Consider the following 27628-nt stretch of genomic DNA (forward strand, 5'->3'; position numbering starts at 1 on the left):
AAGTTTACAATTTAGGATATATGTGTATGCTTTGTTGAATGACCTTTTTTCACCTAACCGCAGTTGTCCTAAAGTCAGCATCTATCTATGTATTTGTATAAGCATCCTCTCTAGGAAATGGAAATAGGCACTCATCAGGCAATCCATCCTAGTGCAAGAGTTAAAGACAGGTAGGATTCTAGAGACATTGTCTTTTCCTTTGACTGTCTCCTGTAGCCTACAAATTGAACTGCATAGCTTAGACTAGATTCTTGCCCTTTAGCCAGCTAAAGTTATGAGGGGTAAGCAGTACCCAAAATGCATATGAAAATGCTAAGGGAGAACCAAAGGGCAGGGTTTTGGAGCTATGTGTTGGATGTGCAAGTCCTTAAAATTCCAACAGTGGTCTGAGAGAGATTTACGTTTTCTTACTTTCTGTTTTAAAATCAAAGTGAATTACCTCAGATGAACCACACACAGCAAGCTGAGAGGGGCAAACTGTTTTAAAACACTGAACACCTATGTAAGAGCAGACGCAATACCTCTCTCCTTTTGCACACACGTAATTCCAGCAGAGGAATGGCTGGAACCTGAAACACCAACCCTCCACAAGCTCTTTGGAGACCCTCGTGACAACTGCCTAGCAATGGCTTCAAAGTCATGAGAACATACAAAATACATTGTCTCCAATGTCTGAAACATAAATAACAAATATTGCTCCTTATCTATCCCAAAGAACTAGTTGCAATGTCACCCTTGCCTTTTAAGCACATTTTATAAATGGATGAATTAGCCAGCACTACAGTTTAATGTTTTAAGAACACAGCTTTTCTTTCAGAAAAGTCCTGTGAACAGTAAAACCTGCTTTTATTCCTATGGTAACAACAGAAAACTCTCAGCCACCTTAGGATTTAGCAAGGCCCCCATCACTGGGATCCCACGAAACAGGAGTAGGGTGCTGTACGCGAGTATCACAGCCTCTGCTTTGCGCCAAGCAAGCAGGAAAATAAACTTCTTTCCCACAGGCTCAAGACTTGGCAGAACAATACAGTGCTCCCAAGGTTTATGTTTATGATGGTGAACTGTAGAGGCGGTTACATTGATTTTTGCTGCATGTCACTTCCACTTTCTTCCGTGCTGCCATCTTCCCTACCTTCAGGCTTTTGACATGATTCTCCATAAGGTTCTCACACATGCAAAAAGCTTCCTCTTCATTCACATTCTCCCCTACTCCCTCCTCAAATCTTCTAAATGAAGATTAGCTGGAGAATTGTAACTCTTTGAAAGAGAAAGACAATATAAACTTTCTTCACCTACCAAGTGATAACACATAACTATTTTGAGGTCTCATCTTACCAAGTCCTACACTAGATGGGGATAGTACTGCTGGCTAAAAGACGTACACTGAGATACAGCTCCGGTTACAGGATTTTTTTAACAAAGTATGTGCTTTCAGCAGGTGATTTTTTTTATTCTTCTAAGAATGGACATTTGGAAAGGGATTTGGTTTTGGGTTTTTTTTTTCCCCTGAAACTGTTTTCATTATGGTTCTGACCCTAATGTTCTCACTAGATTAAATTTCCCCTGGAGAAATTAGATAAAAATAAATGGTAACGTTAAATTCTCCCCTGGTGAGGCAGAGATGGTAAGAGTTAGGAGGCATTTCTGAGCAGTTCCTAATACAGTACCAGAAACTAGTTGCAGAAAAAGAGGATCACCTCTGACCCTGTTTCCCAGCTGAGGAGTAGAAAATGGTTCACTGTTGAAGAAACTTGGAATCTGTTAAAGAAAAATGGCATAATAGCTACATGAAACCTTTTTTCTGACTGGAGGGATTTTCAAATGGTAACACTTGATGTGCCACACAGGGATGGCACCAACAGAGACTGTGCACTTACTCATCTCTGAGACTGGGATGAAGGTCCAGACTCATTCCCCACACTGTTCTGTTTTTCTAGGTATCCTTGCATTGTCCGGTGTTGGTTGAAAGAATGAAGACAATTCAAAACATCAGTATAAACAGACAGCTCTAAAAAAGGAGTCAAAGAATATGTATTGAAATTAATTGCTACCCAGCAGCTAAGATTGCATATGAATCTTTAAGCAGACTGACCGCTTCTAGTGCTTCTACCTCTAACTGAAAGTCTTCGCAAGTTAGAGAATAGTAAAAAATGGATGTTGACTTTATTGATTTGTTATCAAAAAATCTTGTAACAATTTATCCCTCATAAAATGAGATAAAATTGGTTAATAAAATGCTGTGAATGTTCATACCTTATGTGGGACCAGCTGCAAACTTTACATGATTTCATTACATTCTCTGAAAGTAGGAAAGCAGGTGAAGACAGCTTTATATTTATAGAAATGTATGAAACTGACTTACGCATGGACCATGGGCTTGCAGTTACATGACCCAAAAATTTTACTGGGCTGCAGCTGAACAAATAATTACTCGTCATTTAAGAACCCTTAGCACACTTTAATGTGATTAAGTCTATACTTCTCTCTGTGGCCATAAGCAGATGCTTAAAGAAGGGCTTGCTTCAGGCAAGTGCATATGGTGCTTCTTCCAAATATTGTCCCACCTCCAACCATTCTGGGGCTTTTTAGATGCACAGCTTCTCCTTTGGCAAGGAATGCCTCAGGTCTACAACCTACTAACATCCTTATATTTGTTTTCAGCATGACATCTGTTTTGGGACGCAACTCCTTATGAGCTTTGAGAGACAGTGGTCAGTGAACAGGTGACTGAAGCCCGAAGCAAATCAGGATATCTCAGAGGTTGCTGTGTGTCTCTCATCAAGTTGCAATGGCCCAGTTTATATTTAAGGCTAGTAGTGCCAAAATAAAAACAGAGCTTTGCTGGAAGGCATTCTTTCCCTTGTGAAGCACAAGCAGTGAAGGACAATCCCGATAGCAGATAAATGCATGTCAAAGTAACCAATATTTCTTGCTTAGTACTCACCTGCCATCAATGCTTATGAAGATGGAAAAAAATTACTATTCTTCTACATCATCTTACTATTGTAAAGGGATAAACATACCCAGCTAATGCTACTAGAGCTTTATATTTTAGTGTACTGCAACATTAGATGAACTGGGGAGCAGAAATTCCCATCCCATTAACTGATTGAGGGCACTACCTGTCACTACTCCAAAGGTGAATGAAGTTTCTAAGTGGGAAAAGAACCGGCCTCTTTCACATATATAAAAATTATTTTTCTCTAATAAATGAAAAAACCTGACCACTCACTGGCAAAGAATAATACAAAGGTGACAGAACAAATTATTTTTTTGTAAAATATGCAGTTAAATACTCAGATGGAAAGATGGCATTATGTTTCACAGAAGAACAATCATCTTGATCTGAAGTGTAATGTTCATTTGGCTGACTGGATGAGTGGGCATATGTGTCAAATGCACAGACTTTGTAAATATTAGCATTTTGTAATTTTCTTAGGAAGGCTCACTCACTGAGGACCTTTACTGTTGTGTGCAAGTGCAGGCACTACACATTATCACATTATTCCTTTTTAAATATTTTATAAATGGGTAAAATCAAATTTCCAAAATTCATCTACTCTAATTCTAAGCACTCTGGTGGTTGTTGTTCCCTCACTGCACTTACTTAGCCATTTTCTTACAATACCTCTTAGTGAGGAGATATTCCTTTAGTATTTCTTGAACATTTATCTTTTATGACATTTTCATAAGGAAGCTAATGAAACATTATATGTTAAGCTAACATAGAGTGGGTACAAACTTGGTTAGAAAAAAAAGTCAAAGACTATTTTTCAGTGATTACCATTTTTATGGAAGGATGCATTGAATGAAAGATGACAGTGGTCTACCTTAGGCCTGATATGATTTAATATTCTCATCAGTGATGGAACAGGGAGATTGCATATTGCATTTGCAAGTGATACCAAACAGCTGTAGCATAGCAAGAGAATTCAAATGGTCAAAAATGATTGGAGTAAATGTTGCCAAAATTAAAGACAATATTCAGCAGGGAATGTGAGATTTTACTCTGAAGTCTGACTAAACCACTTCATAGATGCAAAATTAGGCCAGTATCAGTTCTGAATATGATCACAAACTGAAGGAACCCCAACAGCACCATGCTGCTACAAAGTCATACTTCATATGAGGATGTATAACTGGCAGCATATCGATGGAATTTTAGGTTAGGGATAAGGAATATCTTTTCTGGTGCTAGATAGCAAAGCACTAAAGCAGCTTGCCTGCAGAGGTTTGGGGTCTTCATCATTGGAGATGTTTAAGAAAAGGTTTGACAGACATTTTCCAGCAAATGGACTAGAAAACCTCCTGCGGCTCCCTGCAGATCCAAACCACAAGGGCTGACCTAGAGCTTGTATAACTCACTATCACTCTATTCTCCCAAATAGCTGCTTCTTAGTCTTGAGTTTCTTTCAGTTTCATTGATATTTTCTTTATTGAAATGACATGATATTGCAGTGGCTATTACATTAGTACAATACTAAGATGGAGTCAGTGAAGTCTGACACATGTAAGAAGTTACAAAAATCTGACATGTTTGATTAAAAAACCTTGATTCACATTGCTTAAAACTTTGTCATCTTTATTTTGCATGTAATCTAAGTTGTTTTGGACAGATGGACAGAAGTATATCCAAGCTAAGCAATAAATGATATATTGCCCACCTCCAAATAACTTCTTGTAACTATTTCACCCCTTCAGCATCTCTGTGGCCTGAGCTACGGAAATGATGTGGAGCCCTAACACTGTTGTATTGCTCCTTTTAAAAGCCATTTAAAATGGACAAGATTATAGTCCTCAGTGAAACTTGTTTCTGCATGATGAAAGGAAGGGGCGTTTTGCATAACGTCTCCCAAGAGTGATTATGCAGAAGACATTTTTGATTTCCACATCTCCTCTGAAGGGCTGGACTACAAAGGTTCGCAGGGCCCACAGAAGCTGCAGGCAGAAGCAGGAGAGGTATGGTGAAAGTTTTGTGCAGCAGATGTATTGAGTTGGAGGAACTGCTGGCTGGTGGGCCAAAACCAGAAATGACCATTTTTGGAGGATTCCCCACTTCTCTCAAGGCTAATCAAGAAAGTGTGGAGCTGACATAGGCTAACAAAAGGAAAGGAAGGGACAGAATAGAGAAGGAAGGAAATAAAAGTTCATCCCTAAAGATGGCTGTGGGTAAGGCTAGTACTGTGATATTGAGGCCTGCTGCCTAGATGAAGAAACTGTTGAAATGTTAGGTACTCTAGAAAAAAACAAATCCTAGCTGCCTCAGGTCAGGCATCCAAATCAGTAAACACTTTAGGTTTTAAATTTTCAGTCTCTGCTCATTGCCTGTGTAATGGGCAATATACTCCCACAGAAATATTCTGAAGATAAAATTCATCAGTGCCTGTGAAACGCTTAGATTTTATAGTGACGAGCCTCAGAGAAAAGCTCATGAGGAGACAAATCTTTTTGTCTTCAGAGTAGCGGTGGAACTGCATATAATAAATTAAGTACGGAGCTAACTGTAAGGAAACAATAAGGAAAAACAGTGTCTGTAACTGTGCAGTCAATCTCCTTGGGAAGAAGGCTCCTATAGAAACATTAGCATGTAACCAGGTAATTAAAGCAGGCACACCACATACACACAAAGGGCTGAAACAAGTTCCACGTGTAAATTTAGCCTTGATGTTTCTACTGTTCATGTTCTTGCCTTTGCAACCTTAATATCCTTCTCACGTAGCATTAGAGGTGGCTTTATTGGCTGCAATGGAAGGGGTGGCTGCAGTTTCCATTAGGATACGTGGACAGCTTCCTCTCCTCTCCCTTAGATTCTGACTTAGTAGCATGAGGTAGAGTTGACAGCTATTACGTATTTGTTGAATAACACACATATTAATATCCACATTGACAGGGATGAGGCTTGGCTTTAAACTGAGGGGTTTTTTTGCAGTAACACATCACGATCTCATGTGTGATTGGCTTTTTGCAATCATCGTAAGTTTTCCTGCAGCATTAACGGTTTTCCAGTTTTTTGCCTTGGTTGGCTTTCTCTATTTTGGATTATTTTTCTACCCAGATTTACTAATCCACAGTTTTTCAAACTGAAATCTCAATTAGTTAAAAATCGAGGTCCTGTAGTTACCTTTGTATTACTCTTTGACCCCACTGCCACAAAAAAATCTGTAATAGATTTCTGTGGCCACACGTCCCAGAAGCATTAGAAAAGTAAGTTAAAAAAAAACCCAACCTATAAATACAATGTTACTTTGAATCAGAGGAGCTAAACTCCTTATATACCTTTCTTAATGAGTCAAAAAAAAAAAAAAAAAAAAGCAAACCACCACAGCTGCCATCTTGTTTGCTCTTCACTTTATTCTGCTTCTGTAGCATACTCAACTGGTGTGATAGATGACTACTTTAAGGTATTTGAGAGAGCTGATCTGTAGTCTAGCCGGTGTTGAAAGCATGGGTGTGAAATCTGATGAAGTCAGAAAACTACTCAGCCTACTGGAAAACTATTAAACACCTAAGTACTATGGTAGATTAGTACACTTGCCAGAAATCTAAAAAATTTAATACATATCATATGATCTTTCTAATCACAGCAAATAAAATTATGATGACATAGCTTAACGTATAATGTCAAAGAACACAGAATTGTTACTGAGGTGATTGTATCATAATTTCTAGATAAAGTGTGCACGTGCCAGTTATTTGAAAAGCTTCCAGGAGCAGCATAGCAGAAAAGGAATACCACAAGAAATTAGAAGGGCAGTAAGCATGTAATGATAGTGCCATCCACAAAAATGTAGATGCCAGAGAACTGCATTTCTGGATAGAAAATGTTTGCATATTTTGAATAGATTTTTTTTCAGCTTCTTACTCTGCATTTTTAAATCTTAAAAAGACCTCTGAATGTTATGTAGAGATATACTGAACAGCAATGGGCTGAATTAAGGAATAGAGTAAATATGTGAATAGAATATATTTCATCCCATAGTCACTGCAGACAACCTTAGCATCACTACTGTTCTTGTTTTGTACAGAAAAAGGAAACATGGATGTGCTGGAAAATGTCCCATTCCCATGAAACTTAAAAATACTATTCAACCTGGTAAATGACACGCAAGTTATTACAGCTTCTAGTAACAGTGATATTGTAGCTATGTTGGTCTCAAAATACATCTTTTACTCCAGTAGCAGACATTTTTTGACCTGAGGAAAACGAGAAAGCTTGGCTGTTCCTTCTCCATCTACTTCTATATGTCTAAGAAGACAAATTGTTATTTTCAATGGAACTTTTTCTCAAAAATCTCCTCTGTTTGATAACTTCTTTGTTATTTGCAAGCGGAAACTTGGAGTTCCTGAGCCTCAACACAAATTTAGCTCTCCTGAGTGGGAGATTTACAAGGTCTCACTCAAAGCACTGAGGCATGAAATGTCCCCAGACATCAGCAGGGACAAGGGACATTCTCTCTCAGCTCAGCAGTTCACATATCTGAGGAAAGAGCTCTCCACAATTTCTGATGTCTTGAGCTTGAACAGTACAGGTAAAATTATGCATGGCACTTACATGTTTCTAAGATGACATGTATTTCTGTTACATATTTACAACTTTCTCATGATGTGATTGGCAAGAGGCCAAAGGAAAACAGTATGTAAGACCATATTCTTTCCATTTAGCCTTTACTAGGCACTCTGCAAACACTAGAGAGGTGCCACCCTTGCCCCAAAGAGCTTACGGTCTGTGGAAACAGACTCATTCTTTCTACGTGAAGAGTGCTGTCCCCATTAGAGGCAGTTTAGAAATTAACTTCAATACAGCAAACATTGACAAAGTCCTCACAAAGCATGAGGTCGCCGAGCAGATGAAACCTGTGGTTTATCAATGTGGAAGATCAAGATACTTTTTGAAACTTGTATTCAATAAAGCAGAAGCAACAGTAACAGCTCAAATCCAGTGTAAGTGCCCTAGGTAATGCTTACTATGTAGACAGTGTTGACATCCGACTTGATCTTTTCTAAAATGAGTATTAGAACTTAGAATTTTGGAAGAATTGGTATCATTTGTGAGCTATCTCACAAATGGAGGGAGGGAAGAAAAGCAATTCGGAAATAGTAACTTAGGGAACGGGCCGGCAAACACTTTATTTGCACGAGACCTTACTTCAGCGGTCGTCAATAGTACCGCACCTGACCAAACGACTGCAGGAGTGGGCCATAACACTTCTAATCCTCACTCCCTGAGATCTCATCTGAAACAGTGTGATGAGCGGAGTTTCCTCACGGAAAACCTGTTCTTAATTCAACGACTGACACGAGACGGAACACCAAATTTCTTGGAAGTTCCTGCCAACCCCGTGGTGCAGGGCAGGGGGTGGAGGGTCGCCACGGCGCCAGCGTCAGTCAGTCACGCCGCGCCGGCTCCTCGCGAAAGGGGGACAGGGTAAAACGCCCCGCAAGGTTTCAGCGGGGGGGGGGGGGGCGGCGTGGGGAAGGAAGGAGGGAAGGAAGGAAGGAGGGAAGGAGGGAAGGAAGGAGGGAGGGACGGGAGCTTCCCCTCCAGCGGCGGCTTCCCCAGGCTTCGCTCCCAGCAGACACCTCACGGCTACCTCAGGCTGCACCCACGCCACCCCGCTGCAGGCAGGGGGCCCCCCGGCACAGCCAACTTTCCACGCCGGGGCGGGTCGCCTAAAGCACAGACGCGCGTGGACGCTGCCTCCATGGGACGCAGGCTTTGAGGGGTCCTGCAGACAGCGACCGACTTCGCGGAATTATCTCACGGCGACGGCGGGCCCCGCTGCCCCGGGAAAGGGAAGCTCCGGCCCGGCCCGGCCCTGCCGCTGCCGCCGCCGCCGCCCCGGCCCCGCTCGCTCCCGCCGCCTGCCGGCCCCCCTCCAGTCACGTGGCTGCAGGGGGCGTGTGCGGCCGTCACGTGAGCGCGGGGCTGGCGGCCGGGCTGGAAGGGAAGATGGCGGCGGAGAGGGAGCCCCCGCCGCTGGGGGAGGCGCGGCCCGCCGACTTCGAGGAGCTGGAGGAAGGCGAGGACCTCTTTACCAGCACCGTGTCCACCCTGGAGGTGAGAGCCCGCCCGTCCACCGCGGGGCCCGAACGCCGCGGCCGCGCCGGCGCCCGCCGGGCCCTCCCCTCCCCGCCAGGCCGCCGGTGCCGCGCTCCTGGCCGGGGCCCCCGGCCCTGACCGGCCCGGCCCCCGGCTGCGGCCCCGCCGCCTGCCTCTGTTCCGGTAGCGGCGACTCCTCGGCGCTTCCCTCCCGGCGGGCGAGTGGCCTCGGCCCCGCGGGGGCTCGGTGGTCCCCCTCAGGTCTTCTCCTGCCAAAAGAAACGCGAAACTCTTTCTCCAAGTACCGCTGTGCCAGGTCGCCGCTTTCCTTCGTCTTACCCCCTTCTCGTACAGCCGGGGAAATAAGTATTTCCACCTTTCCTCTTCACACCACGCCAGTCTCGCTGGTCCTGTCCCCCCCCCGCCCCCTTAGCCTTTGTGTGGATTAATAACAACCCATTTTCTGTCCGAGGCTTCACCGCCTTCCCGTTTGCCAAGAAAACAAAAAAAAAACCTCGCAGAAACTTCTTATTTCTCTCTAAGCCTTCTGCCGCCGGAGCCGGCGCAGCGCGGGACTGCCGGTGGTTTAGCCTGCCGCCGCCGGGCGGCCGGTGACTGCCCCGCCGCGCCGCGCCGCGCCGCCTGCCGCCGGTGCCCCCCCACCCCCTGCCGCCGCCGCCGCCGAGCAGCAGGGGCCGTTACGGGCGGCTGAAGGCAGGAGGCATGCATGCGTGCAAGGCGTTGTGAAACGGGCAGTTGGCCAGAGAAACCAGAGCCTGGAAGGTCTGAGAACTGGGGGTGAACGCATCTCCAAACCGTGGTTGCTTTCCGTGCGTGCGAGGCAAAAAAACCAAACCAAAACCAAACCAAAAACCGGAAGAACTGAATGCGTAAATAGGTCCTCGTTCTGAAAAATGCTTCTGCCTTCATTCACTACAGCGGGAGCTTTTCTTGCTGAGTTGTTGTGGTCATGTTTCACCTGTGTGTTTTGCCAGTACCTTGTGGAAAAACTTTGTTCTTCCTGTATGCAGCTGCCCTTTTAAAAAGAAAATTGTTCCTGTTCCTCTTTTCCTGAAGAGTTTCCTGTCCCTGACCTTTACAGTAATGGGATCAGTGCGTGGTTCTTTGTTTTACACTGGCTGTTGCTTGTCCTTATCAAAAAAGGCCAGTATACAAAGAGGCTCTTAAATGTATTTTTAAGTCACTTGCCTTCTCTCAAGTCACTGGGTTTTTTTTTCTTTCTTCTTTTTATCGATGCATAATCTGTGCATTGGTAGAAAAAGATCTGTGGAGATATGCTGTGAAGGAATAGCAGATGATGTGAACCTGCAGTTGAGAAGAATTGTATCAATAGATTTCTGTGTATCTCTGTGTGATACAGTGTGTGTTATTGGAGTCTTGGTCTCTGCGCTAAGAAAGGCTGCAGTATAACATAAACAAAAGTCTTTACTGATGTGGTCTGGAATTAAAGCTGCAAGAGATAAGATAGATTTAGAGTTTAAATCACAGTTACAATGAGAAGTCCTCATCTTAATGATTAAAAATATTTACTGAAAACTCCTCTAGCCGCAAAAAACTGGCAAAGAAATGCACTTTGTTTTGGGTGGTTTGGCTGACAGTTATGTTGTGCTGCATTGTATTTGCAGACAGTCTATTTGAAAGAAAGTAGCTAAGTAGAAAGGGGAAGCATCTTTGCTTAAAGAGAAGCTTTGAAAAGCTTTGTCAGTAAAGCTTTTTTTGATGTCTAATCAGCTACAGCATTTAGGGAAGAGCCTTAATCTCGTGATTTTCCTGCAAATTTGGAAGGAAGAGATCATGAAAATTGAACTTCTCACAAGCTTGAATGTAGATTGTTTAACTCAAGTGTATAGGACACCTTAGTCCAGAGAAGAACAATTATCTCTTGGTGTGGGCCTAATTAAACTTCTGTCTTGAGTGTTGTCCTGTAGATATTCATGAAGTAGCTGTTTCTAAATGGCAATGGAAGTTCTATAGTAACAACAGAATGGCATCCTGCTTTTCATAGTTGATCACGTATTTGTTTGCTGATACCAGAGGAGAGAGCATGGCAAGGGACGATGAAGTCCAAAGCCAACTTAGATGAAGGCTATGGTACTTTGAGAGGGTTCCCAACAGGTTTATCTTGGAGCTGTCCATTTCTTTTTGCATGATTAATTTCAGCTCCCCTCCTATTTTTTTCTTGTTTTCATTCTCTTTGCAGCTCACAAAAGACTGTTCCTTTCTTACCTATGATTTTGTTGTACAGTAGAGAAGCTACAAGATTTCTAACATGTCTTCTGAATAGCTTCCGTGTTAATGAAGTCTCCATTTAGAAAACACATGCTAACTCATCTAAGTTTCATCTGACAAAATACAAGTTCAGTGTATATTATGAACAGCAAATATGAAATATTTAAATACAGGAAGGCTGACTGACTTCAGTGGCTTATCTGGATAATGAAATGGAGAATATTGTTTATTTCAAGTTGAATTCTCTGATACAAAGAAAAAGAAGCTGGAGTTTTAACTTTCTTTGTGCACATACTAAAAGTTAGCGACTTAAATTAAACCCTCTTAATTCTAGAATGTATAACACACTGAGCTGTAACACCTGGCATTTCTGGAGTGCGGTGGGACCACATTTTAGGACTTGAAAACTTGTTGGATGTTAAGAGAATGAGAACGCTTCCCTTTCAGTGAACGTAGGGCACCTATGAACTCTGGGTACGAGGCTGAGCAGCAGCTTGTCTGAGCTGGTGGGGTGCTTATTTCCTCATCGGATACCCACAGTGCCTAAGAGCAGTAGAAGGATTGTTTGGTTTTCATTGTGCCAACCATATTGTATTGTCTGGAGGACTGCCTCTATTAAATTAATGGTCACTGAGTGGTCTCCCTTTAGCTGTCAGAGTTGCTTTCATCAATGAGAACAGCCGGACTGAATCAGAAAAATAGTCTCAGCCAAGACTGCATTTACAATGATACTCAGTGGTGGATGCTGTGTGAAGCATATTGCTGATGATTTTATGTGTGTGCTGGTAGTCACCTGCAGTACTCTCTCACATACCAGTTTTTTGTAGCTCAGGGACCTCCTGAGCCCTAGGTAGCATTACCATATTAATAATCTTCCAAGCACTTACCTACTTGCTGAATTTTTAAATGCATAGGGTTTTAGTTTGGTTTGCTTTGGGGTTTTTTGTTTAAAAAAAAAAAGTGTCTATGACACGCACAACAAGACATTCTGGAAGTTAACTGTGCATTATGAGAAGAATCATCCTGTTACAAGTTTGTAATCAACAAATTGCTGATTTGCTGTCCATGTCCTCTGCCGCTCTTAGGAGGGACCACAAACAACTGTATGAAAGTCACTTTTGGCAACATATATGAAAAAAGAGTATGTTAGTTTTTCTGAAAAATTGTATGTTTAGTGTTACTCTCATTTCATCATTTCCCCCTCCTCCTTCCTCCTTGCCCTAGTCTGTTTCTCTGCCACCTTCCTTGTTGCACCACTTCTTACTTCATTTCCCCTGAACTTCTCACTCATTTCTGTACTGTCTGTCTCTGTTTTGTAAAGCAGGTGTTGTGTGAACATGTAGCTAAGCTGCCACATATTCATTTCAACTGGTATTTATATTCCTGGGTTTTTTTTCTAATGGAAGAATACATGGAGGCACTTGAAACCAATCAATAAGCAGTAGATGTGGTAATCTATCAAGGAATGTCATTTAGGGCAGGGTGTGTATATAATCTCATTGCCGGTTTATCAGTTTATGTCAAAGATCTGCAATATGCATTTGGTTTTTGCACAGAAGGCAAAACATTAGATAGACACAGAAGTCCAGATGTCTTTAATGATATCCATTGAATTTAACAGTGACAATTATAGAGGAAGCTGTAAAGATCCCATTGGAATATCTGAGAGGAAAATATTAAGTCCTTCAACACTGTACTCTACCTCTGCACAAAACTAACTCTGTTTCCAAGATTGATTGGTGTAATTCTACTGGAAATGTGTGTCTTGTTCCTTGGTGTTAAATCCAGGCTGTAATGGAAGTAAGTAGGCATTCGTTCTAGTGTGATTGCTTGTGTCCTCTTACTTTCTGCTGAAAATATTACTGTCCTGCTGTTGAGTCTATTCTCTCTGCCCATGCTGTAATGTGTGAGCTTCTGTAACCCTGTTTCAGACAATGAGCCTGGTTAACTTGAACAATTAGAATAGTATGCTGGTTAGCTTTTGTCAGCCTGTTATTGTCTTCTGACCGAAGGAGGCTAGGAGGGGTTCAGACAAGTAGTTCAACTGGTTTGGGGGGGACTCTACTATTAAGAGAAGGGAGGATGTCCAAGCATCTAGGGCTGTAATTTCAGCCAACAGAAAATGTGAGAAGTTGTTCTTGTTTCTTTGTAAGTCAAAGCTATAAAACAGTTATTGCTGCTGAATGTAATGCACAATAAAAGAGGAGAAAATTGAGCTTGTTATTGCCCTTGCAAATTGGAATGGTCCCATAGACTTCTCACCAGAAACTTGTTTTCTTGGAAACAAGTAAAGCAGGATCCTGACTGCCCTGCATATCTGAATGTCCTGGCCATTGGGTATCTTGGTTGTTGGATGCTTCACCTGACTTACCTTCAGCTCAGGAGTCTCTCAGAAATTTCACAGGCCTGTAGCTTTCAGGAAATGGACATGTTTGTGACATTTCGTGAATTGTTGGCATCAAGTCAGTTTAAAATTTCTAAACAGCTATGCCATCCATGTGTGTCTGGGCCATGAGGTTTTTTGTTAGGCTCCTCTTCCATTTCTTGTCTGATACCCAGATTTTCACTGCGCTAACTACTAACTCTTCTAACAGCTATTTTAATCACCATTTTAGATGTACTTCACAGAGATAAAAGAGCAAAGTTGGGGTCCTGTCTTTTAGCTTGCACCTGTAGTAGGGTGTAACTGGAATAGCTTAACATGTTAGTAGTTGTTTGGGTGCATGGGTGCTTTTTTTGAGAGGCTGAATAGTACTCTCTGACCCACTGACTATGTAAAATAATCAGATTATTAGGAATTAATTGACTGTAGTTTCTGTTACATTCAGAGCTGTGGCTTTCTGGGTTTTCATAGTTCCCTGAGGACTATGTCTGTTCTGAAGATAACTTTTGAAGATAATGAGCTGAACTTTGTTGCAAAACTCTTAAAATCAAGCTGATGCTGTGTTCAGACCAGTAATGATTTTTAATAAGTTTCTACACATTATCTTTTTCATATAAAACCCCAACTGTCTGTGAAATTATTTAACCCCATCCTTATTTTATCTTGTTTGAGAATGACAGCTGTTTAAAAATACCAAAGAGCCACTGAAAAATTAATAGGCCAGGAAATACCTTATTCAGCTGTCAGCTTGTTGTGGTTGAACTCCAGCTGGCAGCTGAGCCCTGCACAGCCGCTCACTCACTCCCCCCCTGCAGGATCGGGGAGAGAATTGGAAGAGTAAAAGTCAGAAAACTTGCGGGTCGAGATAAAGAATACTTAATAGGTAAAGAAGAAGCTGCGTGCGCAGGCAATATATAATGAATTCATTCACTTCTTCCCATTGGCAGGCAGCTGTTCAGCCATCTCCAGGAAAGCAGGGCTTCATCACACATAATGGTTACTTGGGAAGACAAATGCCATTAACTCCAAATATCCTCTCCATCCTCCTTCTTCCTCACAGCTTTTATTGCTGAGCATGGTGTTACATGGTATGGGATATTCCTTTGGTCAGTTGGGGTCAGCTGTCCTGGCTGTGTCCCCTCCCAGGTTCTTGTCCTCCCCCAGCCTTCTCACTGCAGGGCAGTGAGAAACAGAGAAGGCCTTCATGCTGTGTAAGCACTGATCAGTAATAACTAAAACATCCCTGTGTTGTCAACACTGTGCACTCACAAATCCAAACTGGAACTATATAAGCCATTATGAAGAAAATCTATCCCAGCCAAAACCAGTACACAGCTGAAAGGGTATTTCAAAGGAAAGACATTTTACTTGTAAATCATCCACATAACTAAACTAATATCTCCTATTCTTAAAAACAGAACTTGAGTTTTATAACAAATATAAATTTATTATATCTTTATAAAACAAATACCACCCAGACAGAACTTCTGTTTCACTGGAAATCTTCCTGAAAGAGTGACTTCTAGACTTTGTGTCTTGTATACAAATTATACCAGCTGCATGAATAAGCTTTGCCTCTTGAGCTTTCTGAGGTGCTCCTAAGGTCTGTTTGAGTCCTTTCCTTTTGCAAGTATCCTCCAGTTGTGGTTTGTGGAAATGGAGGTATGTGAAATTTGGAGAAATCCATCTGTAACTGGTATTCTAATGACAGCTGTGAAGCCAGGTATCCAGAGCAGAATTCTTGGCTTTCTTTAACCGTGCCAATGGACAGGATCTTTCCCATCTGTTTTGGGTTTGTGTGGTGGGGTTTTGGTAGTGGGGGAGGGGTTGCAGGGGTGGCTCCTGTGAGAAGCTGCTAGAAGCTTCCCCGGCTCCAAGTCGGACCTGCCTCTGGCCAAGGCTGAGCCCATCAGCCACAGTGGCAGTGCCTCTGGGAGAACAGATTTAAGAAGGGGAACGTGCAGTGAGTAGGGAGAGTGGGATGTGAGAGAAGCCCCTCTCCAGATACCGAGGTCACTGAGGAAGGCGGGGGAGGAGGTGCGCCGGAGGAGGGGATGCCCCTGCAGCCCGTGGTGAGACGTCAGGCTGTCCCCCCGCCAGCCCATGGAGGGGAGCGGGGGACCAGATGCTCACCTGCAGCCAGAGCAGGCGGATGCCCCCAAAGGTGGCGTGACTCCATGGCAAAGCCCGTGCTGGAGCAGTCTGTGCCTGAAGGACTGCAGCCCATGGAAAGGAGTCACGTTGAAGCAGTTCGTAAAGGACTGCAGCCCGTGGGAAGGACTCACATTGGAGGAGTTCATGAAGGACTGTCTCCTGTGGGAGGGACCCCACAGTGGAGCAGGGGAAGAGTGAGGAGTCCTCCCCCTGAGGAGGAAGGAGCGGCAGAGACAATGTGTGATGAACTGACCCCAAACCCCATTCCCTGTCCCCCTGCGCTGCTGGGGGGAGGAGGTACAGAAAACTGGGAGTGGAGTTGAGCAAGGAAGGCAGGAGAGGTGGGGGGAAGGTGTTTCAAGATTTGGGTTTTACTTCCCATTATCCTTGGTTTGATACGATTGGTAGTAAAACAAATGGATTTTGTTTTTTCCCCAAGTTGTCTTTTGCCCATGACCATAAGTGGTGGGTGATCCCTCCCTGTCCTTGTCTCAACCCATGAGCTTTTCTTCATATTTTCTCCTACTCATTCCACCCCGGGGTGGGGAGGGAGTGAGTGAGCGAGTGGCCTCGTGGTGCTTTGTTGCTGGCTGGGCTTAAACCACAACACCAGCTCAGTGATAGAAAGGGATCCATAATCCTACTAGGACCTGGTGGCATGTATTTATAGCTATTCCTAGGACGAATCTATTCCTTTTTTCAAAGTGGGAATAGCTTTGTATTGGCCTTGGTTAACTTGTTGCTTTAGGCATGTAAATGTTTAGTTTTTCGTCTTACGCCATATGTTGATCAGGTTTAAATGCTTAAGGTGATTTTTGTGTCTTGTAGCGTTTCTTTTTGTGATTAGAAGCCAGGTATAGTCCAAAGTAATCATCAGTAATGAAAATAGCTACCTCAGATAAAACTGAGAAGATAGACTGAGGGAATAGCTTGAAGATGTCAGTCTTCTCTAAGGGCTCTTTTCCACCACTCATTAATCAAGAGCACAATTAAGGGATAAAACAGAAAGCCCTTTGCTATGTGCAAGTGTGCAGGAAGGCTTTTGTTCCCTATGTCTGGCTGTATTACAGCTGATTTTCATGGAGGTGAATTGACAAGCATGAGCTACATGCCACTCTGCCATCTGTTGTAATGTGGGGTCCCCGCTATGTCCTGAACCTCAGAGCTATCAAAATGTAAGTGGGCTGCTGTTCAAAGTTGAGTAGCAGCAAAACTGGCTTGGAATCAGTATCTGTAACGTTTTTGTGAAGAGTTGCTTTTGCTGATAAAACTTTAAACTACTTGAACCTCACAGGGAAATCAAGCATTTCCATGCTTTGCTGTTCTAGCTGAAGTACAAGATCTTGAACTCGCAGCTCTGTGCAGCACTGCCTGGAGAGACAGACCGTTTCTTCTGGAATATGCCACTTCTGAAATCACTTAAAACTATCGACTATTACATGTGACACATACTATCTGTAGTATCATTTGTAGAATAATAAAGCATGTCAAGTGGTGAGGTTTTCTTACATTTCCTAGTTAATTTTGTCTAAATTAGTTGCAAATCTTGTGATACAACTTAAGGATCATACTTCACAGAGTGAACAAATAGACCTTTATTACCTCAGAGCACTCTATTTGCTGTGGGATCATTTCAGCATTGGTTTAGTATGAGATGAGAAGTGTACATGTGGCTAGTGGGTTGGTTCCTTGTAAGGTTATAAACTCTACTACCTACATACAGTTCCCAAGTGTTTCTGCTTTGACTTTCTTTGCAGGCTCTAGGGCAAAATCCAACAAGCAGTCTGAGAGGCTGCTCTTTCACTGCTCATCACTTTGATTTGTTTATTGGTTTCCCCACTTTACATATGGGCTTTTCAGAGAGTGGCAGCTTTGGCAAAGGGAAGGGGGTATAACCTCTTCTGTCATTTGAATGGAGCGGTTCCTTGTTGCAACCATAATCTTGTTTAAGAAATATAAATTTTCTGGTATTCTCATATTTGCTTTCATCTTCCTTCTGTCTTCAGCAGGGAAAACCTTGAGCTAACAACTTTCCAGGTCAACAGAGCCTTGATTTCATATGTCCTCTGAAAAAAACATTTTGTACTCTGTCTGAATTTGTCTGGCAGGATTTTTACTGTTTCTTGCTTAATTCCTCTGTGCCAGAATTTCAGGTGGCTGAGGTCTGGATAGATGCGGGAGTGAGGATCTTGCTCTCTGCTGCTTGAAGTAAAGCAGCAGTGCCATACTGCATGTCAGGACGTACACTGTTCTTGGACAGGCAGCTATAAGAAAGGCCTTCCCTTAGAACTGCTGCCTTGCTACATTTATGAATGTGAAAATACAATCTGGACAGACTTTTTCAGTAGCTTTTCAGTATTTTTCAAGCTTTTTTAAATCTTTCATAGCCTGTGGCATTTGTTGCCACAGACGTGTAGCCTGAAACATTTACTACCTGTTTTGAATTCTGGTTCTGAACTTAAATTATGACAACTCTGTGCAAAAACTAGGAAGCAAGTAGTGACACAGCTTACAAATGCTCCTTTTAAAGTGCATGCATTCATGAATAAATACGCTGTTGTTGAAAACTCCTTAGTTAGCTGTCTTGGATGAAGTTGTGAGAAGTGAGTCTTGCAAATTTTCTAGTACTATGCAGTAAGCATAGTTGATACTTGTATTCAACAAGGATTTTCTAACTGAAGCACTGATCTTCAGTCAGGTGTTTATTTATTTTGTGAGTAAGCTATAAACTGCTTTAATTTTCCTGAGCGTCTGCAAGTATTTTTCTTTTTCACAGGGCAAGTTCTAGTCTTCAGTGAATTAAAAGAACAGTATCTATGGCAAGCCTACCTTCCATGTACAGTACAATATGACCCTCTGGCAATAATCCCCAAGTTCAACCTGTTGCAAAGCTATTTAAATTTCTTACGGCCACAAGCTGCCTTAAATTGTTTGGATGGCATTAACGTGTTATTTTAATCTCTGAAAAACTGGTATACAGCTCTTGGAGATTTCTTTATTAATTTTTTTCTATGTATAAATCCAGACTTAAATCTAAGCCTTTCCAAAAGGAACTTAATCAAATTACGTTCAGCAATAATAATATAATTATTCTATATATTTCTGTAGCAGCTTTTGTTTCATGTTACTTAAACCTGAGGAAACGGGTGACCTTTTTTCTCTCTGACAAAGAAGTGAAAAGAGCTGTTGACTAGCTCATATCCTTTGTTCATTGTTACCATGCTAGGAGTAGGAAATGGAAATAGCTGGCAGGGTTTCCTTTCTGTACATCTTGCCTTGTTTCTTTGCAATGAAAGAGTGTTTGTTCCAGTAATTCTCATATACTGACACATGGCAACTGGGTCTCTGCTAATTACTTCACTTTTTTTTTTTTTTTAAAACAGTCAAGTCCTTCATCTCCAGAGCCAGCAAGTCTTCCTGCAGAAGACCTCAGCACAAACTCCAATGGTCCAAAGCCAGCAGAAATCATGCTAGATGATGACAGAGAAGACCTCTTTGCTGGTAATTACTCTTTGCTTCTAATGTGTCTGCATAAACTCTTTTGCTCTTGGACTGAAAGAAATGTGCTTTTCTGGGAAGGAGCGTTAAAACCTTTTAAATAGTTTGACAGTGATGTACAGTTTTTTTCTTGTGGTACTTTGTAACATTAGTTAAGTTTGTTTACTAAATGCAAGTTTCTCAGTGGTGAGTACTGTCAGTGGCAGTGTGGCAGTGTTAGCTGGTTAGTAATGTGTTCTGCTGACAGTAATAATAGTATTTAGCATTATGTAATTAACAATATTAAAATCTGTGTGTAAAAACATGACTTAAGTTGCATCCTTGTTTTCTGCTTAGTAACCATACACAACCTGTCCCAGTCTTTTCCAATTACAAAGATAATTGAGGTCATATTGCAAGCTGGAGGGTATTTCCTTTTTCCTGAGACTCTTTTGTTACAATAAAAAGATAACAAACTGGTGTATGGGACCAGTCCTATCATTTCGCTAGGGCATGATTCTGTCTTTGATACTTGACAGTATTGCATGTTTTGGAAAAAGATGTGTGAAAGTTCTGATAAGTAATAAGTCAATAGACAACACATTTCTAGTGCTTCTTTAATCAGTCACTACTCTGGTGTTGGTTTTCGACTGTCCTAACATGGGTTATGGTTGCTGTCAATTACAGGTGTAGGAGCATTAACTATTCAAGAAAGGAGATGTAATATTTGAAGTATATTTTGTACATCAAAAGATAGTTCTGAGTGCTGCTTCTCAATACTAACACTTTACCTATTCCTACCTATTGAGTGAGTCAGTTGGCAGTCTGCTTTGAATACAGTCTTCATCTCAATTGATTCCCTGATGTAATTACTTGAAAATAAACTTCATAGCCTTTAGTTCTGGGCTATTTTGTATATACAAATACATGTAGATACATGTATATACATGCCTATTACCTTTGTTCTGAAATTACTAAATTTATATTTGCATATATTTGAACTTGATTTTGCTCATGACAGTGTTAGAATGTATTGACTACTTTAACTCTCTGAAAGGGTTTTAAGAGAAAAAGTGAATAAAGAATAGAGGGGTAATCTTACTTCTTTTGTATTTATATCACCTGATCTTACGACTTGCAAAGACCAGCAGCGCTTTAGTCATGAAACTTTCTAGTACCAGTAATTTAGTTATTTAGCTTCAGTATATAAAACCAGCTTTTTATAACCATAGAGCCATCTGGAATGGATATTTTAGGAGAACCAATTCTCATTTGGATGATATTAAGAAAAAAGGTGGCTGGAGTAAATATTGAGGGGAACCAGACAGAAGGAGCAAATGTTAGCAGCCAGATTGTTTCAGCTGAAATGAATGCTGTGAGGAAAACACACAGAACTGATTTAATGAGTTTGAATTTTGCTATGGAAGACATTCTCTTAAATGCATGCAGTACTGAACTAAAAACATCTAACATACTGCATGTCTAACACAACCAAGACTGGTCTTTAAAAGGTCAATTTATATAGAGACAGAGGTTAGTACAAATGCTCAAAGAGGGGAAAAAAACAAGAGTGATTTATGGAGCCTAAGACAGAATATGACATCTTTCACGGTGTACTGTTCTAATCAGGAAGTTTGCGTAATACAGTTGTACCCTAGTGATGAACTTCTGTCTTTGTATCACTGTCAGCATAGGCGTTCTCAAAAACAACGTCTAATTTGTGTTCCAGTGCTGTGCACTCACAAGTATAACTATTCTTTTCTTTCTTAGGACTGTTTTGCTAGACAATGGTATTAATCCATCTGATTAAGTTTCTGATACTGATTTGCAATGAATAGAAACAATGTGAGAAGGCAACACGAGATACCTATTTTCTTGCTTCCAGCATGATTGCATAAGCCTGGCTTTCTATGAAAGCAGGACTTAATTAACAAGTGAGTGTGACTGGGTTTTTTTCTTCAACATGTTGAAATTCCAGAGGAACCTATCCTGGCACAGCTTGTAGGAATGCTTAACCGGAGAGGAAGAGAATGAAGTTCCACAGGTTTCTAACTTATGTTGTTCCTTCATACTGAATTATTAGAAACTATAAAATCCAGGTAAAGGAAATCCTATGGGTGGCTCCTGAAAGGAGGGACTCTGATGCTTTGGGGGCATAAACAAGTCTAGTTTTGCAGACTTATTTGTAAAAAATGTGATGGTATGCTTCTCTAGCTATTGTAGGCTTGATAAATCTTTTTCATTATTCCATCTAATAATGCAACCTAATAGAAAAGGAGGTAAGGGAGAACAAATTATATGATTTCCTATATTGTTTTAATGCAGTTCAGAACCTGGGATTTTTTTAGGCTATTTGACTATACTTAAAGCTTCTTTGCTATTGTGTTTCTGCGGCAGCTGCAGGATAGTATGTGCAATAAAATGTTTTAGGTATTCATTACCTTGTCTCTGGTGACTCATAAGTACTTTGGCTGAACTATTAAAACTGGGTTTCAAAGGTGAACGAAAATGAGTTTTCCAGCTGTCATTGGATACCAGTAAATTTTGCTGCTGCATTTATTAGTATTGTGGTTCTTAGTTCTGGAAAAAAGCAAACTGTCTTGCTAAACCCACTTAAGCACTTTTACCCTTAGAATAAAAGTCAGTGTGTTGATTATTTGGCCAAAAAAGAATTACTTTATCTTACCTTGTAGAGCTTTTGCATGTGGAGACAGTAATGGTCAATGCTCCAAACCAGGTAGTTGTCGTGATTTAACCCCAGCCAGTAACTGAGCACCACGCAGTCGCTCGCTCACCACCGCTGCCCCCACCCGGTGGGATGGGGGAGAGAATTGGGAAGAAACAAGTAAGACTTATGGGTTCAGATAAGAACAGTTTAGTTGAACAGAAAGGAAGAAAATAATAATGATAATAATTACAATAATAAAATGACAATAATAAAATAACTGGAATATACAAAACAAGTGATGCACAACAGAATTGCTCACCACTCGCTCACTGATGCCCAGTTAGTTCCCGAGCAGTGATCCCCCAAGCCAACTCCCCCCAGTTTATATACTGGGCATGATGTCACATGGTATGGAATACCCCTTTGGCCAGTTTGGGTCAGCTGTCCTGGCTGTGTCCCCTCACAACTTCTTGTGCCCCTCCAGCCTTCTCGCTGTCTGGGCATGAGAAGCTGAAAAATCCTTGACTTCATCTGAACACTACTTAGCAACAACTGAAAACATCAGTGTATTAGCAACATTATTCTCATACTAAATCCAAAACATAGCACTATACCAGCTACTAGAAAGAAAATTAACTCTATCCCAGCCAAAACCAGGACAGTAGTCTTAAGAGTATCTGTGAGGCTTTGGGTTGTGTCTTAAAACCTGGTTGTCCATAAGCTTCTGCTGTAGAGTGAAGAACTAAATTTTGAATCAGTTCTCTAAAATCTTGGCTTGAAGTTCTGTGTGTAGCTGCAGCAATGTGCCATGGACCTCCTGTGCATGACATAGCTGTGTGTGCCTTCTCACTGTAGTGCTCATAGATGATGAGCAGGTCTATGAAGTTATGTCAGTGCTCTGTCACCATTTTCAGAAAAATGGAAAATTATGATTTTTTTTCCTCTCCCCTAGTCTGGTAAAAGATTGGGTTTTATGGTTTTTTATTTTTTCAGCTCTGAAAGGTGTTTGGGAATGGATCGTCTTATGCAAGTATCTAGTTACTGTGTCCTGGGGGAAAGTTGGTGAGGTGGAGGGGGGTGATGTTTGTTTTTATTGGGTTTTTGTTTTGTTTTTCTTCAGGTCCTGATAGGTTTGTCTTAGGTTTTTTTCCTGGGAGTTGATACAGAAAAGGAGATGCTAATTCTGTGGACCAGACAAGACATGTACTTTAAGACCAGCTGAACAGCAGAAGTTTCTGCCTGATGTTGTCTGTCAGGCTGCTGTCATGGGGTGTGTCTGATCAGAAGAGATTGGTGCAGATGCCTCACTGCTTTATAGAAGCTGGTTGTTCAGTTCTAGATCTCTTCTGCAAGAAACAAATGCACAAAAGCCCGTGAACCTACAGTTTTGAAGTCAGAAGGCAGCCTTATTAGTGGCTGACTGTTCTGTTAAAACTACTTCTGTTCTCATTAAGATTATCCTTAGTACTCCTAGTGTAACAGTAAGGGTCATGGGCTATGACTTAGGTGTAGTAGTTCTCACAGTTCTTTTAAGGTATCTGTCTCTGAAATGTTGCTACACCTGGAAAAGCCTTTTTTAATAACTTGTCCTCTGTTCTGGACAACAGTTTCTACTTCAGTTTACTTCCACATTTATGTGATCACCTGAGTAAACTTTCAAAGATAATCAGCCAATTTAAACAGTCAAGCCATGTCAGAATGTTAGAGATCTGACATTTAGAAGTGTGACTGGTAAAAATAACTTAGCTGAAGTGAGCTGCTAGTGAGGAATTGCAAACTTGCACTTTCTAAGATGATGTTTGACAAATACTAGTGGTGAAAAGTAAAGAAACAAGAGCTGTCTAATGCTGAGATTGAGCCCCATGCTTGAGTGCTGATAGAAACATGATGTAGTTGGCTGTAGAATGTTAATTAAGCATAAATAGTTGTCTTCTGCAGCAGGATGAGATGTTTCATATTCTTTTGGAGTTAAGCATCTTGACAGTGATCCATAACAAAGACTGTTTATGGATTGTAGAGTAGATATTTATGTGTAGAAGTCTTACAGCATTAGATTGGTGGGAGTGCTTAATATGTGCTGATAACTGCCATGGCTGATGTGAGTGTTAGATCTCAATGTTTTCCTCCTAAAAGTGGGGTAGGGCAGTTGCCTCTCTTCATGCAAGAAGAGCTCTTGCTTTTGAGAACTTTCCAAGAAAGCAAGACATCTAGATTTCATTTTTCATGCAAATACTAATACAGAATATTTAAAAAACAAACCAAACAAAAAAAAAGCCCACAAACCCACAACCTAATACTGAAGTTTTCAGGGAAAAATCTAAAATGAATAAATCAAGCGAATGTTTCTGAAAGTGCCATAGCTTCTACTCTGAAACCTACCAAATTCATCCTTCCATGAAAAAAATACCAACAAAAAGCAAAAAGAAGAATTTTCAATGACACTTTTTAATCTAGACCATGTAATCTGATTTCTCAAAGTGAAAGAATGTGAGTAACGAGCATAAATGCCAGAGTTCATCAGAACAATCTATTTCTTGCAAAATAGATCTTCAGCTTATGTACTACTCAAAGACTGCTTTTCTGATGGGGAAAAAAATAGAAAGTGTAAGAGCCTGCTGTTATTATATAAAGCTAATACTTCTTTTTCCCTTCAGAATCTTTTAATACTTTTGTTTTAAACAAAAAGTACAACATCCTTGTCTCTGTCCTGCTCTGTCCCATCACCCCCTTCCACTATCTTTTGCATTTCACTCTTCTAGATTTATGTAAAAGTTCAGGATGCATGAAGACTTGGGGGTGAGAGGTAACAGGAGGAAGGGTGGCATAAATTCTCTTTTCTTCTTCCTAAAAGAGCTGACCTGCTGCTGTCAATCAAACAGGTACTTTTTTCTCTGGGTAAGTTCCTCCAGGAAAATAGAAAAGGAGGGCTAATAGGCAGCACCTTTAAAAATTTGCTCATGCCCAACCAACCTGGGGTTGCACAGCTTTAAAAATACTGGTGTAGATGAAGTCTAATGTTGCTGGTCTTGCTGAAAAGAAACCTCCTTGCCTTTCCAGCTGCTTTTTCCTGCTGCTTTCTCTTTTACAGAAATAATGCACCAGCTTAGCAGTAGCGTCAGCTATCTGCTGAACAGTAGCAGGGGGCTAATCCTGGTTGGAGTTCATGTGATACATAACCTGGATCAGTTCCTGATATTAATGGGTGTGTAGATACAAGTCTGAAAAAGAGGTGTGCTGGGAAGGAGTGTGCTAGTTTCATCAGATAGCAGTGCTGGTTTGTTACATTGAATTCTCACTTTTTTCATGAAGTCATGATTTTACAGTAACAGAAATGTTTTTTCAGCTGATGAAAGTGAGAAATCTGTGTGCTTTGAATTGTTTCATGGCTTGTTTTATAAGCCTGTCTAAAATTTGAAGGTACAGAGAAGTACTTAGGGGTGATGAGTAGTTAGTTTCCCAAACATGCATGCTGGAATGTAGCTGGTGATAGAAAAGGAAGAATTGAAGTGGAATAGCTTTATTTTATAATTTTTAAAATATTTTGTATTATATCATATTACATATATGACATGTTACATATGTATATGTAATTTTTTTCTGTTTCTGTGACATCGTCATTTGTATAACACATGTTGAATGCTGTTAGCCACTAAAGGAGAGAATTACCTCTTTTCCATGTTTAAATGTTGTTCTTCTACCAATCTAAAAGCTTTTTTTTGCAACTGCCTCAGCATGACTTCCCACCTGATTTGAGGTTTTGAAATAAAGTTCTTTATTGGTGTAAGATGCCTCCTGTGGCATCTGAGGGCAGGAAGATTCAGCAGGATTCTTCAGAAAGATTTAGAAGTAAGAATAAAGCAATGGTAGGAAAATAAATCTTTTCAAAGAAAGCTTTAGGTACTTGTTTTAATGTTTAGTTTGAAAATACTATGGAAATCTGTAACTTGAAATTAGGAAGAGGATTGCCAGCAGATTGAGGGAAGTGATCATTCCCCTCTGCTCAGCCCTGGTGAGGCCACGGCTGGAGTGCTGAGTCCAGGTCTGATCTACCCAATACAAGAGAGACATTGACAAGCTGGAGTGAGTCCAGTGGAGGGCCATGAAGATGATTAAGGGCTTGAAGTGTATGACATGTGAGTAGAGACTGAGAGAGCTGGAGCTGTTCAGCATGGAGAAGAGCAGGCTTGGGGGGAATCCTACAATGTGTATGAATACATGATGGGAGGGAATGGAGAAGAGGGAGCCAGACTTCTCAGTGGTCCCCACTTACAGGACAAGAGGCAATGGGCACAAATGGAAATACAGATAATACATAAGAAAAAAACATTGGGTTTGGTTTGGTTTGGTTTGTTTTTAATGGTGAGGGTGGTCAAGCACTGACACAGGTTGTCCAAGGAGAGGAGGTGGATTATCCATCCTTGGAGATGCTCAAAACCCATCCAGATGTGGTCTAGCACAGCCTGCTGTAGCTGACTCTGCTTGAACAGAGGGGTTAGGCTAGATGATCTGCAGAGATCTTTTCCAAGCTCAGCAATTCTGTGATATACTCCAAAACAAAGTGATGACAGCAAACTTTTGTCAGCCTCAAGCCAGAATGAGCATCTGTTTCAAACCAGGTTAAGGCATAGTGACTTTGAAGTTTGGTTTTCAATTTATTTTGAGCTTCGGTATCAAACAAATTTTAGGTACAGAGTCATTTTCATCCCTGAAATAGAGAAGTGTAGTTTTGTTCATTTATGAAAAAAATCAGGGACTGGCAAAAAAAGTGTTACAGAAGAACAGGAAACAGAATTGACTAGCAGAGTATCTCTAAGCGGCAGCAGGGATAAAGCTGAGTGGTTTTGATGTATTGATTATGAAAGATCATAATACTACTTTTTGCAGTAATAAATGATACAGTGCATTGGATGCTATTCCCAGTTCTATTTTTACATTGCTAGTAGATCACAGGCTGTTCTGGAGAAGCAAACAGTCGTCCATGGGACAAAAATTGGACTTTTTTTTACACACAATGTAACTATCTCACAAATTTTAAAGTAGATCTGACCTTTAAAGCTCCTCTTTTCTTAACTGTTGAGTAAGGACTAGTTCTATGCACCAGGCTTTAAAAAAGTTTGGAAGAAAGATGGCGTATTTTCTCTTGAAAACTCAGTGGTTCACACAGACAGCAGTTGCGAGCACAGGCCTTTTCCAAATCGCATAGTGAACCTTTTTGGTAACTTTATGTAACTTAGAGAGGATCTGTTTTTGTGCCTTTTACCTGCTTGGTAAAGTAGTTGCCATAGGAAGTCTAGTTTGTAACAAGACTTGAGATCAGTTGGGAAGTCAATTTTGGTATCAAATGACTGTTCTGTGGTCAATGTTATCTTTTAAGGAACTAGAATTCTTGAAAATGCCCATTTGGCGACAACAGCAGCATTAGTTGTTTAAACTAGAACAGGAACTTCTCTATACCCAGGAAGTGTGTAGTTTGCCAGTGGTCAAAAACAGTGGAGAAAAGCATGTGGGATTTGTAGAGCAGAGATTTACCACCTCTTTAAAGATAGATGAACTGTCTGAAGAAAGTATTCAGTTTCAAGTGAGCTGTTTTAAGCCCCAAAGAGACTGAAGATAGATAGAGACTAAAGATAGTCTTACTAGTCGGAATGTCTCACCT

The 27628-nt window shown here is 41.2% G+C and overlaps 1 protein-coding gene across 1 annotated transcript in view; it reads left to right on the forward strand.

The window, feature by feature from the left end:
• The first annotated feature begins 8897 nt into the window (after positions 1 to 8897).
• SNX2 (sorting nexin 2) overlaps positions 8898 to 27628 on the forward strand; it is a 36314-nt gene continuing 17583 nt past the window's right edge. The window contains exons 1-2 of the mRNA XM_069776815.1: positions 8898 to 9058; positions 19211 to 19328. Of these exons, the coding sequence (XP_069632916.1) occupies positions 8951 to 9058; positions 19211 to 19328 (226 nt within the window). The 5' untranslated portion in view covers positions 8898 to 8950. The remainder of the gene's footprint in view (positions 9059 to 19210; positions 19329 to 27628) is intronic.

Source organism: Haliaeetus albicilla, chromosome Z, assembly GCF_947461875.1.
Source record: "Haliaeetus albicilla chromosome Z, bHalAlb1.1, whole genome shotgun sequence".
Lineage (NCBI taxonomy): Eukaryota > Metazoa > Chordata > Aves > Accipitriformes > Accipitridae > Haliaeetus > Haliaeetus albicilla.